Here is a 16,824-nt window from a genome sequence, read left to right as displayed (position 1 = left end):
CTCCTTCTGAACTAGAGTGGGCTCCAGACAGAGGGGCCTGGTCCTCACCTGACACTCAGGCTCACTCCCCGTGTCCCCGCCCACAGAGGGGGCCCTGGAGCTCCACACACACCACCTCATCCCATCCCTCCGCCAAGTGGTCTTCCAGGGCGACCGGCTGCCCTTCCAGTGCTCAGCCAGCTACCTGGGCAACGACACCCGCATCCGCTGGTACCACAACCGGGCCCCCGTGGAGGGCGACGAGCAGGCGGGCGTCCTGCTGGCCGACAGCCTGGTCCACGACTGCACCTTCATCACCAGGTACAGGCCCCGCGGGCCCTTCTCAGCCCAGAGCACGGGCGGGGGGAGCCAGAGCCCTCACCCACCCACCCCCGACAGGAGCTGGTCTGCTCCTGGGAATATCTGTGGGCATGTTTATGCAGATCCAGACCTAAGTCAGAAATGGTCTGCGTGAGGGATACAAATTGAATTGTTGTTTGAGTCACTAAGTCATGTCCGACTCTTTTGCAACCCCACGGACTGTAGCCGCCAGGCTCCTCTGTCCATGGGATTTCCCAGACAAGAATACTGGAGTGGGTTACCATTTTCTTCTCCAGGGGATCTTCCTGACCCAGGGATCAAATCAGAGTCTCCTACATTGGCAAGTGGATTCTTTACCACTGAGCCACCTGGGAAGCCCTACAGATTGCCTGATAGGAAAAAAACTGATTAAATCTGACATTTATTCAGTACCTTTACAAGGATACAGAGGGTCTCACCTGTATTATTGGACTTGCTCTCTGCAAACGTCTTGCAAGAGAGGTTTTATTACCTCCATGATGAGGGTGGGGAGATTGAAGCTCAGAAAAACACTACCGTAAGGCCAGCGTTAAAGGAGTATCAGCCTGTACCCTTGCCTCAGAGCCTGGGGGACTTCCTTGGTGGTCCACTGCTGGGGGCCCAGGTTCCATCTCTGGTGGGGAAACTAAGATCTTGCATGACTCAACCAAAAAAAAAAAAAGAAAGAAAAGAGCCTGAAGCCGGCATCCGGGCGCTCGGGGAGGGTGGCGTGGCCGCCAGGAGCGCCTCCAGCCAGCCCTCGCCCGCCCGCAGCGAGCTGACCCTGTCTCACATCGGCGTGTGGGCCTCAGGCGAATGGGAGTGCTCCGTGTCCACGGTCCAGGGAAACGCCAGCAAGAAGGTGGAGATCGTGGTGCTGGAGACCTCAGCTTCCTACTGCCCCGCTGAGCGCGTCGCCAACAACCGCGGGGACTTCAGGTTTGGGACCACCCCTGGCCGTCCCCTGCCCCCGTAGCCAGCCTCTGAGACGCAGGTGAACAGTCCCCCGACCTGCTCTAAGATGGAGAAAACACTTTCTCTTGTCATTCAGCTCCAAGTCTTGTTGGTGTGTTTAGAGAGACCATATATCCTTTTGTATAAAATCACCCTTCAAGATGTGCTGTGCAGAACAAACAGGGGTTTGGGGTTTTTCTTGGGGGCGGGGGGGCAGTCGCTTCCCTACATGCATAGTTGACAAAACTCTCCCATGACAGATGTCACATTTTAATATCCCAGCGGCCTCTCCCTTAGTCAGGGCAGGTGTTATTCTCCCATCCTACAGCTGAGAAGACTGAGGCCCAGAAAGTATAAGTGACCTGAACTCAGGACTCCAAGGCCAGCCCCGCAGCAATGACAGCATTGTCCCAACAAACACAGCTTAAGAACTCAGGGGAGCTTGGGAAGCCCTTGAAGTCCAGTCCACACGGCCTCTTCTGGACCCTGCCTCCAGCTCCCAAGGGGTCTGGCCTCACAGTTCTCAGGGCAGGGAAGGGACGGACCCTGGCCCTGAGGAGCCTGGGTCATCGGTAACTCTCTACTTCTGCCCCCAGGTGGCCACGAACTCTGGCTGGCATCACAGCCTACCAGTCCTGCCTGCAGTACCCCTTCACCTCGGTGCCCCTGAGCGGGGGAGCCCCTGGCACCCGAGCCTCCCGCCGGTGCGACCGCGCTGGCCGCTGGGAGCCGGGGGACTACTCCCACTGCCTGTACACCAACGACATCACCCGGGTGCTCTACACCTTCGTGCTGGTGAGGCCGGGGTGGGGGTGGAGGCCATGGGGAAGGGGAAGGGGAAGGGGAGAAGCTGGCTGGTCCCACGGGGCTGGGGGCCCCTGTGTCCTTGGGAGGCACGGCGAGGAGCACGGGGCCAGCGCCATGTCTCGTGCTCGTCTCCTCTTCCAGGGGTTTCAGACTCCCCAGGGCCACACTTGGGACGGGAGGGCCACCCCGATCATCTTTGTCCCCCAATACAGCAAGGTCAGTCTTAAGAGGAAAGTGTGAGGTCGTCCCGTTGTCCTTAGGGGTGGCGCAGCCGGAGGACGCCCGAGTTGTGCAGACCTCGCTCTTTACATCTGCCTCTCCCATCGGGATCAGACTCAAACGTGGGCAGGACCCTGCTCCCCAGGCCCCATCGCCGAGCATCAGCACAGAGAAGGGGGCTCCTGGGGGGCATTTTGAGGGAGAAGGAGCCAGATTGGATGGTGCCCTTTCCTCCCATCTCCAACCTAGATGCCCATCAACGCCTCCAACGCACTGACCCTGGCCCACCAGCTTCGAGTCTACACGGCCGAGGCCGCCAGCTTCTCCGACATGATGGACGTCGTCTATGTGGCTCAGATGATCCAGAAGTTTCTGGGTTATGTCGACCAGATCAAAGAGGTGAGGTTCAGTCAGGCCTCTGGGTCCCTTGGAAATCACCTGCTCCCCCTCAACCACTCAAGCCTCTCTCACCCCAGCCCTGCTCCTGCCCGCTGTGACTCTCTCCCCTCCTGCCCCCAGCTGGTGGAGGTGATGGTGGACATGGCCAGCAACCTGATGCTGGTGGACGAGCACCTTCTGTGGCTGGCCCAGCGCGAGGACAAGGCCTGCAGTGGCATCGTGGGCGCCCTGGAGCGCATCGGGGGAGCTGCCCTGAGCCCCCACGCCCAGCACATCTCTGTGGTACCATGGGCCAGCTGGGAGGCTGCCCCAACCAGGGAGGCACAGGGAGGGGCCTTAGAGATGACAGGGGTCAGCCCCAGCCCTCATCATCCAAGAGCAAGTCCAAGTGTGGGCCAGCCGTGTGCCCGATTTATCAAGAACCCGAACATGACTAGGGTCCCATCCCGGTCATGTGGCATCAAATTCCAGCTTGTCAGGGGCAGTGCAGAGGAGAGGGAGGCCAGTGACACCACAGAAGTTACCCAAGGCTTCGTGCGGGGAACCGAGTTGAAAGGCTGTGTCGTTGTTTAGTCACTAAGGTGTGTCCGACTCTTTGCAACCACATGGACCGTAGCCCGCCGGGCTCCTCTGTCCATGGGATTCTCCAGGCAAGAATACTGGAGGGGGTTGCCATTTCCTTCTCCAGGGGCTCTTCCCTGCCCAGGGGTTGAACCCACCTCTCCTGTATGGCAGGAGGATTCTTTACCACTGAGCCACCTGGGAAAGCCCTGAGTTGAAGGGCTAGGCAGATGGAAATACAAGAAGGGGCAGGGAGGAGGAGAAGGACAGGAGGAGGGTTTGGAAGTGAGGGCAGCACTGGGATGGAGTGGGGGCTGATGGAGACTTCATATCCCCAATAAGAGGGGACGTTTCCAGTGAAGGGTGGTGAAATATTAACAGTCAACAAGGAGACCACCGCATCTCCTCTGGGCACCGGTGGAGATACGAGGAGGGGGCACATGGAGCCTGCTCTCTGGCTTAGCCGGGGCAGGAGGACCAGGGCGTGTGGGGAGCTAAGCTGGCTGCAAGGTGGGGGGTGAGTGAGCGGGAGGGAGGGCGGAACAGCACTGGGGGGACTCCACGGCCGACTCGGGGCTCCCAGGCCCTGGGCGACGGGCAAGGGACTGGGGATCAGTCGGAGCAGGTCTGTGGTCTAGAGCAGGAGCAGGCCAGGAGAGGGTGACGGGGTCCCTGTCCCTAGAACTCGAGGAACGTGGCCTTGGAGGCCTACCTCATCAAGCCACACAGCTACGTGGGCCTGACCTGCACGGCCTTCCAGAGGCGGGAGGCGGGCATGCCTGGCACGCGGCACGCGGGCCCTGGCCAGAGCCCGTCACCCGAGCCGGAGCCCCTGGCCGACCAACAGCTCCGCTTCCGCTGCACCACCGGCAGGCCCAACGTGTCTCTGTCCGCCTTCCACATCAAGGTGGGCGCCGGGGAGGCAGGGTGCTGAGCAGGTGGGGGGCGGGTGGGAGACAAGGTGCCTAGGTGGGGCGGGGGGGCGGTGTAAGGGGACGCAGGCAGGGGAGGAGACATGTGGAGGTGGCCCTGGGGGCCAGCAGAGTCCCAGGGACCACGGGCGTCTCTGAGGAACTCCCATGTCCCCCCCAGAACAGCGTGGCCCTGGCCTCCATCCAGCTGCCGCCCAGTCTATTCTCGATGCCCCCGGCGGCCCTGGCCCCCCCGGCGCCCCCAGACTGCACCCTACAGCTGCTCGTCTTCCGCAACGGGCGCCTCTTCCGCACTCTCGGCAACACCTCCCGCCCCGGAGCCACAGGACCTGGCAGGAGGCGCGGTGTGGCCACGCCTGTCATCTTTGCGGGGACCAGTAAGGGCCTGCGCCCTGCCCTACCCCACTCTGGGGGTGGCCCGGGACCCCGCCCTCTGCCCCGCCCTGCCCTCACCCCTGGAGGCAGGGGACGGTGGCCCCCGCACTGTTTCCGAGGACGATGCTGGACAGGGGCATCCGGTGAAGGAAGGGACGGGTGGAGAAAAGGCTCCACGGACCTGGGGTTTCACATCCCAGACTCGTCACATTTCCGAAGGGCTCCAAGCACAGACCCACGTGGGCCTGCCTCTCCTCCCCAGGGTGTGCCAGCTCCCCGCCCGGGGTGCCTGCCCTCCTGTATCCTCCCTTCACTCCAGCTTTTGCTCCCTTGGTGTCACCTTCCACCTTCTTTCCTCAACCCCCAAGTCCTCCCTTGCTGGCCACGTCACTGCGACCCCTTGGGCACTAAGGAGGGCCACCAGCTGGCCGTGCCTTTGTTTTGATTCATCCTTGCAGCTCCCCAGTTAGGCTGAGGCTCTGGGGTGGGGGGCGGGCCTGCATGTGGCATCTAACTCTATCCCCCAGGCCCCCCAAGCCCCCACACACCCGCCCGGGCCTGAGTGGACCCCCCTCCCTTTCCCACCCTAGGTGGCTGCGGCGTGGGGAACCTGACCGAGCCGGTGGCCGTCTCACTGCGGCACTGGGCTGAGGGGGCCGAGCCCATGGCGGCCTGGTGGAGCCAGGAGGGGCCGGGAGGGCCCGGGGGCTGGCGCTCCGAGGGCTGCCAGCTGCGCTCCAGCCAGCCCAATGTCAGCTCCCTGCACTGCCAGCACCTGGGCAACGTGGCCGTGCTCATGGTGAGCCGAGTGGGCGCCGGGGGTGGAGGGCGGCAGAGCACCCTGACCACCTGGGGCCACAGGGAAATACAGAAAGAATGGTGGCCTGATCGGGCCTCGCAATGGGGAGCACTCACAGGGACCTGTCCCTCTGGTCTGCCCCACACCTCTCCATCTTGCAGGAGACAGGGAGGTCCTCAGGCCCTCTATCAGGAAAGTGAACGTGTTAATTGATAATTCGTGTTTGATTCTTTGCGACCCTGTGGATTGTAGCCTGCCAGACTCCCCTGTCCATGGGGATTCTCCAGGCAAGAATACTGGAATGGGTCATCATTCCCTTCTCCAGGGGATCTTCCCGACCCAGGGATCAAACCCAGGGTCTCCTGCATTGTGGGTGGATTCTTTATTGTCTGAGCCACCAGGGAAGCCCCAGACCCTTTTGGGGGGGAAAAAAAAGGAAAAAAGCCCCACAGCCTTCTGGGGAAAAAAAGGAAAAAAAGACAGACACAGAGGTCCTCTATTCCCATGTCGAGAGAGATGGCTAAGGAACCACCGGGCCGGGTCTCTACATCCTTCGCTCTGACACCCGGGTTGTTAAAGTGAAAAATGAACCTGGGCATGTCTGCCCTCTGTCCCCCTCCCCACCCAGGCCTGTCCAGCCCCTTGCCTCCTGCACCACACATCATAGCCCACACTCCCAGATCCTGAGCAGGTGTGCGGCTCTACCATAGATAGTACCTTCTTCCTCTTTCCTCATCTCTGATTTTCAGGCTGAGAACCTGTAAAGTTCCCAGAAAGCCAGGTCAGAAATGCCACCTAGACCAACTTTCTAAGCGTAAATGTGGTGGTGCTTCCATCTTTGCTACCTGGACAGCAAAGGGCCAAAGTTGGGGCCCAAGGCTGACTGGGCTTGGGAGGGGAGAACCGGCGTGGGAGACCAGCCCGGACCCCGCAGGGGGTCCTCGCAGCCCCTGGCTTCCTGTTGCTCACTCCCTGTCCTGTCTTTCCAAGAGCTGAACTCCTTCCCCAGGGAGGCAGGGAGCTCTGGGGTGGGGCTGCACCCCATCGTGTACCCGGACCCCATAGGGGGTCCTCGTGGCCCCTGGCTTCCTGTTGCTCACTCCCTGTCCTGTCTTTCCAGGAGCTGAGCGCCTTCCCCAGGGAGGCGGGGGGCTCTGGGGCAGGGCTGCACCCCGTCGTGTACCCCTGCACGGCCCTGCTGCTGCTCTGCCTCTTCTCCACCATCATCACCTACATCCTCAACCACAGGTGAGCTCCTGCAGGGGGAGCGGGTGTGCAGGAAAGGCCAAGGAGATCGCTCAGCCCTGGCGAGTGTCCCTTCCCCAGGCTCCTGTCCAGCATTTCCTGCGAGCGTTCTGAAATTGAAAAACATGTCTGGGGCTTAAGGTGCCTGTCCCATTTCACGCACGCACACCGATGTCTGCCTTCTTCTCTTCGACTCTCCCAGTGGTCTTGAGAGCCCACGGGCCCGACCTTGGGTTGCACCGTCCACTAACTAGACACTGTTTCTATGGCAGCTCCATCCACGTGTCCCGGAAGGGCTGGCACATGCTGCTGAACCTGTGTTTCCACATGGCCATGACCTCGGCCGTATTTGCGGGAGGCATCACGCTCACCAACTACCAGATGGTCTGTCAGGCGGTAAGCAGGGGAAGGGCTGGGGTCTCCAGGATGGGTACCAGCAGCCTGGGCACAGAGGAGGGAGGCACACAGGCCAGAAGTGGGAGCGGGTCATGGGCTCCAGCTCCATGGTTCTGGGCCCAGCCTTATTGGGGATGGGGGTTGGTGAGAAGCAGAGACACTAGGAGCCAGGGTAAAGTGGAGGGTGGGGGGCCTGCAATGGAAGAACAGTCGGGGACGAGGCCGGCAGCAACGACAGGGTCATGGAGCCACCCTGGCGTGTGGAGGAGAGCCCTGGGCGGGAAGTAGAGAGGGTATCAGCAGGGACACAACCCTGGGGAGGGTCTGGGTGGAGCTGGGGGCGGGGCACGTGGGAGGCAGGGGAGAATACTGTGGGGGCTGAGGCTTCAGGGTGGCCAGCCCCCCAGCCCTCACCCCTTGACCCGACAGGTGGGCATCACCCTGCACTACTCTTCACTGTCTACACTCCTCTGGATGGGCGTGAAGGCCCGCGTCCTCCACAAGGAGCTCACCTGGAGGGCGCCCCCTCCACCAGAAGGGGACGCTGCCCCGCCTGCCCCCCGACCCATGCTGCGGTAGGCACTTCCATCTGTCAGCTTTGCGGTAGGGAAGGGCACCTGGGGTGGGGGAAAGACATCAAAGGCTGTTCTCCCAGGGTGGATGCAGGGTGGGTCCAGGGTCCTGGGAGATCACACTCCCAAGACACAAGAGGAGGCCGGGGTGGGGGGGGGGGTGGTGCTTCCTTGGTAGTCCAGTAGTTAAGACTTGGTGCTTTGACTACCGTGCCCTGAGGTTGCTGATCGGGGAACTAAGACCTTGTGGCCATTAAAAAAAAAAGGCAGGAGAGGCAAGGGCCTAGGTGGCACCAAGTTTGCCCAGTGCCATGGAGGGGGTGCCTCCTTGGGGTTTTCAGGCATACCTCGTCAAGGAAGTAAGCAACTTTGCAGGGCACTGGGCAGGGATCCTGGGAACCAGAGCAGCACTGAGTTCTGCGCTGTTTAGGGGGACAGAAAGCAATTCTGGCCTCTGTCCCTTAGAGCAGTCTTGGCCAAATCCCCTAGGGACCTATGACCTGCCCTAGAGGGGCCTTACATCCCTGGGGAAAAAAAAAAAACAAAACTCGCACACAATTTCCTGGGGAAGGAGGATGGGGCAGAGACCCCTAGGTGAGGGTTCCGAGCACCAGGTCCCCTCCTTGCTCCCCATCTCTCTGACCCCCCAAACCCCCTCTCTCCAGGTTCTATCTGATCGCGGGAGGGATCCCACTCATTATCTGTGGCATCACGGCCGCTGTCAACATCCACAACTACCTGGACCACAGCCCCTAGTGAGCGCCTTGCCCCCGCCCCTGACCTCCCTGCTTGGCGGGGTGCCTCCTACTCCTCACCACGGGGGTCACCACCCACCCGCCCAGCCAGTCACCCAGCCCCAACCCCTGCATGTGGCCCGAGCCACCTCCCCACCCACCTGGCCTCGGGGCCCCACCTCATACACGCCGCCCGTATCTCCCCGCAGCTGCTGGCTGGTGTGGCGCCCGAGCCTAGGCGCCTTCTACATCCCCGTGGCTTTGATTCTACTCATCACCTGGATCTATTTCCTGTGCGCAGGGCTGCGCTTACGGGGTCCCCTGGCACAGAGCCCAAAGCGGGGCACCGGCCGGGTCTCCCTGGAGCCGGGGGAGGAGCTGAGGGGTTCCACCAGGCTCAGGAGCAGCGGCCCCCTCCTGAGTGACTCGGGTTCCCTCCTGGCGGCTGGAAGCACAGGGGTAGTGACGCCCGGGCCCCCGGAGGACGGCGATGGCCTCTATTCTCCGGGAGTCCAGTTGGGGGCGCTGGTGACCACGCATTTCCTCTACCTGGCCACGTGGGCCTGCGGGGCGCTGACGGTGTCGCAGCGCTGGCTGCCCCGAGTGGTGTGCAGCTGTCTGTACGGGGTGGCGGCCTCTGCCCTGGGTCTCTTCGTCTTCACCCACCACTGTGCCAGGCGCAGGGACGTCAGGGCCTCCTGGCGCGCCTGCCGGCCCCCGGCCTCGGGATCCCGCGCCTCCCCGCGGGCCGCGCCTGCCGGCCCCGAAGACGGGTCCCCGGTGTTCGGAGAGGGACCCCCGTCTCTCAAGTCGTCCCCGAGCGGCAGCAGCGGCCACGCGCCGCCCCCGGGGCCCTGCAAGCTCACCAACCTGCAGCTGGCGCAGAGCCAGGCGTGCGAGGCGGGGGCGGCCGCCCGCGGGGACGGGGAGCCCGAGCTCCCGGGTCCCCGGGCCGGCCTCGGCCCGCGCCATCCCAACAACCTGCACCACGGCCGTCGGGGCCACAAGAGCCGCGCCAAGGGGCACCGCGCGGGGGAGGCCGGCGGCAAGAACCGGCTCCGGGCGCTGCGAGGGGGGGCGGCCGGGACGGCCGAGCTGCAGTCAAGCGAGAGTGGCAGCCCGCACCACAGCCCTTCCGAGAGCTACCTGGGCAGCAGCGGCCACAGCCCGGGCGCCGGGCCCCGGCTCGAGGGCGAGGCCGCTCTCACGCCGTCCGAGGGCAGCGACACGAGCGCCGCACCGCCCGCCGAGGCCGGCCGGCCGAGCCAGCGCCGCAGCGCCAGCCGCGACAACCTCCGGGGCGGCGCGCTGGAGAAGGAGAGCAAGCGCCGCTCGTACCCGCTCAACTCGGCCAGCCTCAACGGCGCCCCCAAGGGCGGCAAGTACGATGACGTTCCCTCGAGCGGCGCCGAGGCGGCCGGCGGCGGCTGCATGAAGACCGGCCTCTGGAAAAGCGAGACCACCGTCTAGGGTGGGCGCGGGCGCCGCTTCGGCACGAGCTGGCCGTGCAGGGTCCTGACCCCGCTTCTCGCGGAGGGGCGGGGGGCGCCTCAGAGACGTCCATCGGTACGCACCCAGGTTGGAGTGGAGGTGCCTCGCTGCACCTGGGCTCTCCAGCTGTAGTCCTGGAGGCCGGGAGAGGGAAAGGCGCAGGCCCGCCCCTGCGGAGCGAGCCGTCTCCCCGGGGTACCGACAGACAATCCCTGGACCGCGGGAGGGGTAGGTTTCCGTCCCGGCCCAGGCCGGTTTTCGGCAGCACCTGCCTTCCAGGCTTGCGGCCTAAAGTCCTGCGGGTCTGTGGTGCGACCGAGAGTGGCGGGGACAGCTCGGGCGGGCCCCTTCTAAGGTACACCCGCCTCACTGGCGGCACCCGCGTTACTGGGAACACTGGTGATGGAGTCTGAGTGAGGCGTTCTCGCCTAGCCGCCCTCTTTAGTCTCCCCTCTGTGCCCACACCCCAGAGCCTCTCTCTCACCCGATTCTGGCTAACTAGGGAGCCTAGCAGATGAGCCAGGTTACCAGGACAAGCCGGAGGAAACAAGGTGTTGCTTTTTGAAATTAACTATGCAAGAGGAGAATGGGGGCCTCGTGAAAGGCAGCTGGGATCAACCAGCTCTCTGGAAGGGAGGGAGGTGGAAGGAGGGGTGCAGGATTAGGGCTGGAGGCCATTCCCACGGGACTGGGACAAGACCCACATGGCAGGGCTCAGAGGGGGCACTTCAGGACAAAACTAAGGTCCTACACCTAAGACGCTGACTGCCAGGTACCTGGGGAGGATGGGAAGATAGCAGAGCTAGTACTTCGATTTGGGGCTGAAGGTAGTCCTGCCTCAAACCTAGTCCTACTGAAAAACACGCTCTGAAGAGGGGCGCTACTGCCAGGCTTCACGTGGTGCTGGAAAAACACTTACTGTTAATGGCACAGCCCATATCCCCAGTCTCAACCTTCCGCCTCCCAGGGACTAAGAGGCCTCCCCACCTCCATGAGGCCAGACGGGAGAATCTTATCGATGATCTTATGTCTAGGTCCATATTAGAAACCTCCAAAAAAAATGAAACCAGCTTCCTGCCCCACAAAAGCCCAAACCAAATCCCCAAGGCAAAGGGTAGGGGCCCTGCGAATCACCTGGGACCTGTGCCTTCACTACTTTTAAACACCAGCACTCATATCTTCCCCAACCTAAAGAGCAACCACCAGCCTTTGATTACAGCACACGATCAAAGTGGAGGGAACCTTGGGCCTCATGAAAAGCAACAGAGAAACTCAGCCCAGTCTCCATATCACTCCAGCCTGATCGCCAAGGCGAGAGCAGACAGACAGGGGAAAGGGAGAAAACCCACACGCCCTGAGATGGATCCTGTTATTTATGCTTGCTGCACAGACAATATTAGACAGAAAAAAAAAAAAAGGCAAAAAAAAAAGCTTCATATTATTCTTCCACGTATGCTGGCTGCTGTTTACATACCCCGCCAATGCCTTAGCACTGGAGAGCTTTTTGCAATACGCTGGGGAAAGGGGAGGGAGGGGATGAAAAGTGCCAAAGAAAACATGTTTTTAAAAGCTCGGGTTTTATACAATAGAATGTTTTCTAGCAGATGCCTCTTGTTTTAATATATTAAAATTTTGCAAAGCCCTTTGAGCTATGACCTTACTCCTCCACCCACAGTCCTTTTGTGATGAAAGAGGATCTCTAACACTGTACACACGAGCCCACAGGGTCTGTGAACAAACACAGGGCCGAGGGTTGCTCAGTTCCCATCCTTTGAGGGCTGGTAACGCTGAGAATACCCATGATCCACACCAGGAGAGGCCCCACCAGCCCGTGGCAACTGTGTATCCAATCCAATCCGGGAGCCGGAGAGCCCCTGACACTGCCCCAGCAGCCCAAGAGAAAGCAAGCCCACAGAATCCGGAGGGAGGCAAGCCGCTCTCTTGGACCAAGGGATGGGACTCTCTCCAACCTGGGCGTCCCCACGCTCCTTCTGACTTCACCTCTGGGACTGCACAACCCCTCTTGGGTCCCTTAAACGAGAATGGAAACACCTGAGGGCTTGTGGACAGTGATTCCTCTGGCTGTGTCAGGCCAGTTAGCAAGTCATCAGATGAGGGGAAGCGCCCTCAATGCCCAATGTGCATCAGGGAGGGTTTGGAACACTCTGGGCGGCTTGTGTAGCTGCCTGGGCCTTCTGGAAGTCCCTAACTTCCTGAGGGGTACGCAAATACTGCTCGATTTCACTATCAGAAATGTCCTCGTCTCCAGTGACCGTGGAGACAGGGGGGGTGGGACAGACTCGTTTTGGGGGCTTCAACATGCAGGGTGGGAGGAGGAGAGCGGGGCTGGAGGGCCGCTTGCCCGCAGGCAGCTCTAAAGAGCTACTCCCCACATCCTCGTCTCCCAGTCCTTGCCCCTGCCCCTGGCCCTGCAGTTCCTTCTCCCCAGCATCCATCTCGGCTGTTCCATCCCGAAAGGCCTTGCGGACCAGCATGTGGCGGTGCTGGAGGAGGTCGCCGATGTGCTTGACCACAGACCGTTTGTCAAGCTTCAGAACCTGCAACCAGGCCAGCTGCTCAGCCATCCGCAGCAGCACAGCCAGCAGCTCCTGCAGGCGGGAGGAAGCTGGGTAGGGCAGGTCCACGTTCGCCAATTTACAAAATCGGGCAAGGGAACAGGTCAGCCGATCTGAAGGCCGCAGGGACTGCCACGCCAGGAAAGTGGCGGCGGTGATGACGGGCAAGGGGTGCCGCCCGGTCACCAGCCACGTCTCATCGGCCAGCTCCACCAACTGCAGTGTTCGCGACAGCATCTTCTCCTTGTCTTCCACGTACTTGGCTGGCACAGATGGGGAGGCTTCAAACAGCTTGAAGCTGAAATAACCAAAATGAGGGTCTGGTCTCGGTACCTCCAGGAGACAGCTCTTCCAAAGCACAGAAGATAGGCAAGCTATGCTATCCTTTCAGGAACACACAAGCCTGCTGGGTAGCAACTTTATTCAGGTACCAAGAGAAATCAGGGCGAGTCTCCTGCAGGAGAGGTGAAGGGCAAGAGAGTGCAGAAGGGCGCTAACGTCTATTGACAATCCTGCCGCCCCCACCATCAGCCATCATTCTGAGTGAGTGCTTTACAAAATGTTCTTTAATCTACTCAACACCCTGTTATGTGCATTTAAGAGTCGAAAAACTTGCCCACAGTCATCCAGCTTAGAAGTGACCAAGCTTCAAACTCAAGGTCATTCGACACTGACAGCCTTTGCTTTCTACCGTATTTGTCAGAAAAAAAAGAAAAGAACACAGCTACTTATTAAAGAGAGAAATTAGCTTCTAACTCCAGCTCTGTCAGTTTGCTCGTACTCTTTCAGCTCTAGTCACACACAACGTGATCCTGCTGAGGCAGGGCTGTGGCAGTTAGTCAAGCAGGCCTGAGTGGCAGAACCCAGAAGCCCCGTGCCAAAGCTGATACTTAACCTTCCTACAGCATCAAGTTGCTGTGACAGCGAAGGGGTCTGAAAATGATACAACATTCTAGAAACGTAAACGGATTCACCCGACCAGCGCCAGGCATAGGAGAAGAAGTCCATCCTCATAGAATGGGCTTGGTCAAAAAGAGACAGCTGGAAGTAAAAGGATTCAGGTCTAAAGCCATTCCACCCCCGTGTCTCCCACGAGGCAGGTACCTGCTACAGTAGGTCTTCACCAGGTCCACCAAGCACAGAGATGGCACATCCAGCCCCAGGAGCTTCACTATCTGCATGTAGGTTCCAGAAAACACATCCAAATCTGCATACAGCAGGGTGCAGATGGTCCCCATGGTCAGGGGCCAGTTACGCTGCCGGCAGGTGACTAGGACGCAGCAACCAGCCAGCACCTCCTTCTTCTGCAGCCTGGCCGTGCGGATGCCAGCGAGCTGGTGCGCCTGTTGGTAGTAGGCAAGTGCCGTGTCCTCAAATGTTGGCGGCAGCTGCAGCACTCGACAGAGGTCTCTCACTCGACGAAGACCTAGGAAAACCCATGGCAGGAGTTGGAGGGGTTCCCAACAATACGTTAACAGGATCAGACAACTTGATTGAGTGGGATTTATCCCAGGGATGCAAAGATTTTTCAATATCCATAACTCAATCAGTGTGATACACCACATGAATAAACTGAGAATAAAAACCATATGATCATTTCAATAGATGCAGGAAAAGCTTTTGATAAAATGCAACATCCATTTAAGATAATAATAATAAAAAAAACTCTCCAGAATGTGGGTCTAGAGGGAACAACATATAATAAAGGTCATATATGACAAACTCACACTAGCATTATACTCAATGGTGAAAACTGAAAGCATTTCCTATAAGATTAAGAACAAGACAAAGATGCCCACGCTTGTCACTTTTATTCAACATAGCTTTGGAAGGTCTAGCCATAGCAAACAGAGAGGAAAACTAAAAGGAATCTAAATTATAAAGGAAGTAAAAATGTCACTGTTTGCAGATGATGTGATATTATATGTGAAGGAGTCAAAGGAGCTCCCAGCGAGTTCTGTTAAACTCGCCTCAGATACCACATGCACAAATAATGGACCTTTCTACAATAAGAGTGACACTTGGTAAGGCCATTTGAAAAGCACAAAGACATTTGTGGAAAGAAGTCAACACTTCAGTGCCTCATCTTTTGGAGGTTGGTTTGATTTGTGACCAAGCTTTGACCTGGGTTCCTTGAATCTACCTCAAACATACCCAAGCAGACGTAAACCTTCCACCTAATTTATTCCTCTCTTAGAACCACCTCCATCTTTTATTTCTAATAACCATTCTCTTCTTCTCTACCTTTACTTAGTAATGCTGAAAACAGAAAAGACAAGAGACGAGCTGAACCATAAGGAGAATTTTCTTTAAAGCCACTGTGTCATAAAAGGTTGATTCTCACCTCGTTGCTGGCTTCGACTAACTTGTTCGTTTTCCCCGGTGCTGCGAGAATATGTTACTTCTGTAAGATAATGAACAAATAGCTTGTTTAGTCTCTATTCACAGACCCCTGCCCTCCTACCACACAAAACCAGGGAGCAGAATCCAAATCATCAGGTACCCACTACCCGTCTCACAGAAGGTGCTCATCTTTGCAGGTAAAAGGTCCACCTGGTTTTCTATGACCACAGGCAGTACCAAATACACAGAAGGCTTTAGAAGATTAGGACTAGCACTAAAGCAGTTCCAAGTGTTACAAATTTCCAGCCACCCCTCCTGTACATTCAATTCAGGCAATTTTCCTGCCTGTAGATTTTGAGGGCTGCACTGGTCAGGGACTTGGAACACAAATGAAAAAAAAAAAAAGTTTTTGCCAATTAGTTTTCAAAACTGCTTCGGGGTAGTAGTAGTTCCCGCATTTGCACAACATTGACCTATTGATATAATGCTTCCAAACATGCAGACTAGGTAAATTGCGTGGAACTTTGTTTCTGTTTCATTTATTCAACTAAACTGAATTTATTCGTTAACACCTACATGTAACAGATATAGTGCTAAAAAAAAAACTGAAAATGGCAGCCCCCGATCGAAAGTTCACTAGTTCACTTTCATGTTTTCTCCCATATCTAAGTGTGCTCTAGACAGGAAGAGGGCAAGAGATAAGAAGCATCTGACGTCAATCCCTCCATCGCCCCAGGCTGTATCCATGGCCCTGGAAAAGCCCTCACAGGTACCTCGGAGGTTGCCCTCGTCACTGAAGGTGGTCGTAAGAACGCCCTCGGTGACCACGCAGCCGCAGTCGGAGCACACCAGCTGGTTCTGGGAATAGTGCGAGTCTTCCACGAGCTCAGCGGAGCCGCAATCGGGACAGCGGCCTCTACCCGACATCGCACAAGCGGTCCAGAGCCCAAGCAGCTAACCGCCCCTATCTCCCACAACAGCAACTATGCCGAAACAGGAAGTAGGAGCGGAGTCTTGTAGGGTTGCACCTTCCTCTTCCGGCTAGCGTAACAGCCGTACTGTTAGTACCGCCTCCGCGGCTTCCGGTCCGTTCCTCTGCGGACTCGGGTAGAAACATGATCGAGGAAAGGAGGTTCCTGATCTGGACTGTATCTTCGAATTTCCCGCGATCTGTACTTAGTTTGAGGTTGGCTGTCTAGACTCGGGGTTACTCTTGAGTGAGTCTACAGCCGTGGACGCGCGTAACAAACAAAAAATTGTTGCCAGCCACAAACAATTCTTCTTTCTAAAGCGCCAAGGGTATCTCAGACTCCCCTTTTTCTCTTTGGTAATAAATGTTGATTCTGGCCATAGTATAAAATTTGTGGCCTAAAAAGGGAGGGTAGTGTATTGAGAGAGCAGGAAATTGTGTTCTTTCCAGAGCAGCTTCCCTATAAGCACGTTGTTTCCTCTCTTTGCAGTCTGTTTTTCTCCCCTGTAGAATGAGGGAGTTGAATTAAAATCCAGAGTGACAACCTGGGAGGCTTCCAGAGACTAGCCAAGAAATGTCTAAGGGAGTTGGAGAGAAAGACTACGGAAGTTAGTGAGGCCCTTGGCAGTCTGAAGAATTTAAGCAGATTGGGATGTTTTAAAACCTTAAGCTTTAAGATGCTCCAAGATTCTAGCTCCGAAGGTCCTGGCGTGGTATAGTATAGATGAAAAAAGCAAGCCAAAGTGTGCCTCTAGTAATGTTCCAGAAAACAAGCTCACAAATGAGAGATTTTGTTTGTCATGTTTGAATATAACTTAAGCGTCAGCAAAGAGGATGTGTTTTCTCATAAGTAAATCCCAATTGCACTCATCAAGAATAAAGGTTTTCAGGAATTCCCTGGTAGCCCAGTAGTTAGGACTTTGTGCCTTCACTGCTGAGGGCCCAGGTTCAATCCCTGGTCAGGGAACTAAGATTCCACAAGCCATTCAGTGTGGCATAAATACATAAATAAATAAATGTTTTTTAACACTTGAAAGTTTTAGAATCAATTGTGTTTGAAAAATAAGACAATTGAGTTAAAGTTACAAAGAACCGTGGCCAGTCCCTCTGACTCCAAGAAAACAGACGGGAGT

The 16,824-nt window shown here is 57.6% G+C and overlaps 2 protein-coding genes across 4 annotated transcripts in view; one reads left to right on the top strand and one right to left on the bottom strand.

Annotated features, from left to right (window-relative positions):
• Nucleotides 1–11,405, top strand: part of ADGRA2 (adhesion G protein-coupled receptor A2) — a 37,489-nt gene extending 26,084 nt beyond the window's left edge. For 2 of the 3 annotated variants that reach the window (XM_055567095.1, XM_055567097.1), the window contains 13 exons: nt 87–300; nt 1,093–1,257; nt 1,869–2,067; nt 2,548–2,697; nt 2,818–2,979; nt 3,941–4,165; nt 4,351–4,567; nt 5,156–5,364; nt 6,485–6,612; nt 6,882–7,005; nt 7,435–7,580; nt 8,243–8,332; nt 8,521–11,405. In XM_055567095.1, the coding sequence (XP_055423070.1) occupies nt 87–300; nt 1,093–1,257; nt 1,869–2,067; nt 2,548–2,697; nt 2,818–2,979; nt 3,941–4,165; nt 4,351–4,567; nt 5,156–5,364; nt 6,485–6,612; nt 6,882–7,005; nt 7,435–7,580; nt 8,243–8,332; nt 8,521–9,781 (3,290 nt within the window). In that variant the 3' untranslated portion in view covers nt 9,782–11,405. The remainder of the gene's footprint in view (nt 1–86; nt 301–1,092; nt 1,258–1,868; nt 2,068–2,547; nt 2,698–2,817; nt 2,980–3,940; nt 4,166–4,350; nt 4,568–5,155; nt 5,365–6,484; nt 6,613–6,881; nt 7,006–7,434; nt 7,581–8,242; nt 8,333–8,520) is intronic. The other variant, XM_055567096.1, reaches the window with a different exon arrangement.
• Nucleotides 11,396–15,738, bottom strand: BRF2 (BRF2 RNA polymerase III transcription initiation factor subunit). Its single transcript, XM_055567098.1, has 4 exons — nt 15,495–15,738; nt 14,723–14,782; nt 13,483–13,804; nt 11,396–12,676 (listed from the first exon to the last, which is right to left on the bottom strand). Exons 1-4 carry the CDS (start codon nt 15,646–15,648, stop codon nt 11,947–11,949), a joined length of 1,266 nt encoding a protein of 421 aa, XP_055423073.1. The 5' UTR covers nt 15,649–15,738; the 3' UTR covers nt 11,396–11,946.
• Nucleotides 15,739–16,824: the final 1,086 nt, after the last annotated feature.

The sequence above is a fragment of the Bubalus kerabau genome, chromosome 2, assembly GCF_029407905.1.
Source record: "Bubalus kerabau isolate K-KA32 ecotype Philippines breed swamp buffalo chromosome 2, PCC_UOA_SB_1v2, whole genome shotgun sequence".
In the NCBI taxonomy this organism is placed as follows: Eukaryota; Metazoa; Chordata; class Mammalia; order Artiodactyla; family Bovidae; genus Bubalus; species Bubalus kerabau.
The sequence above is the reverse complement of the archived record's forward strand: the minus strand, read 5'-3'. Positions and strand labels throughout refer to the sequence as shown.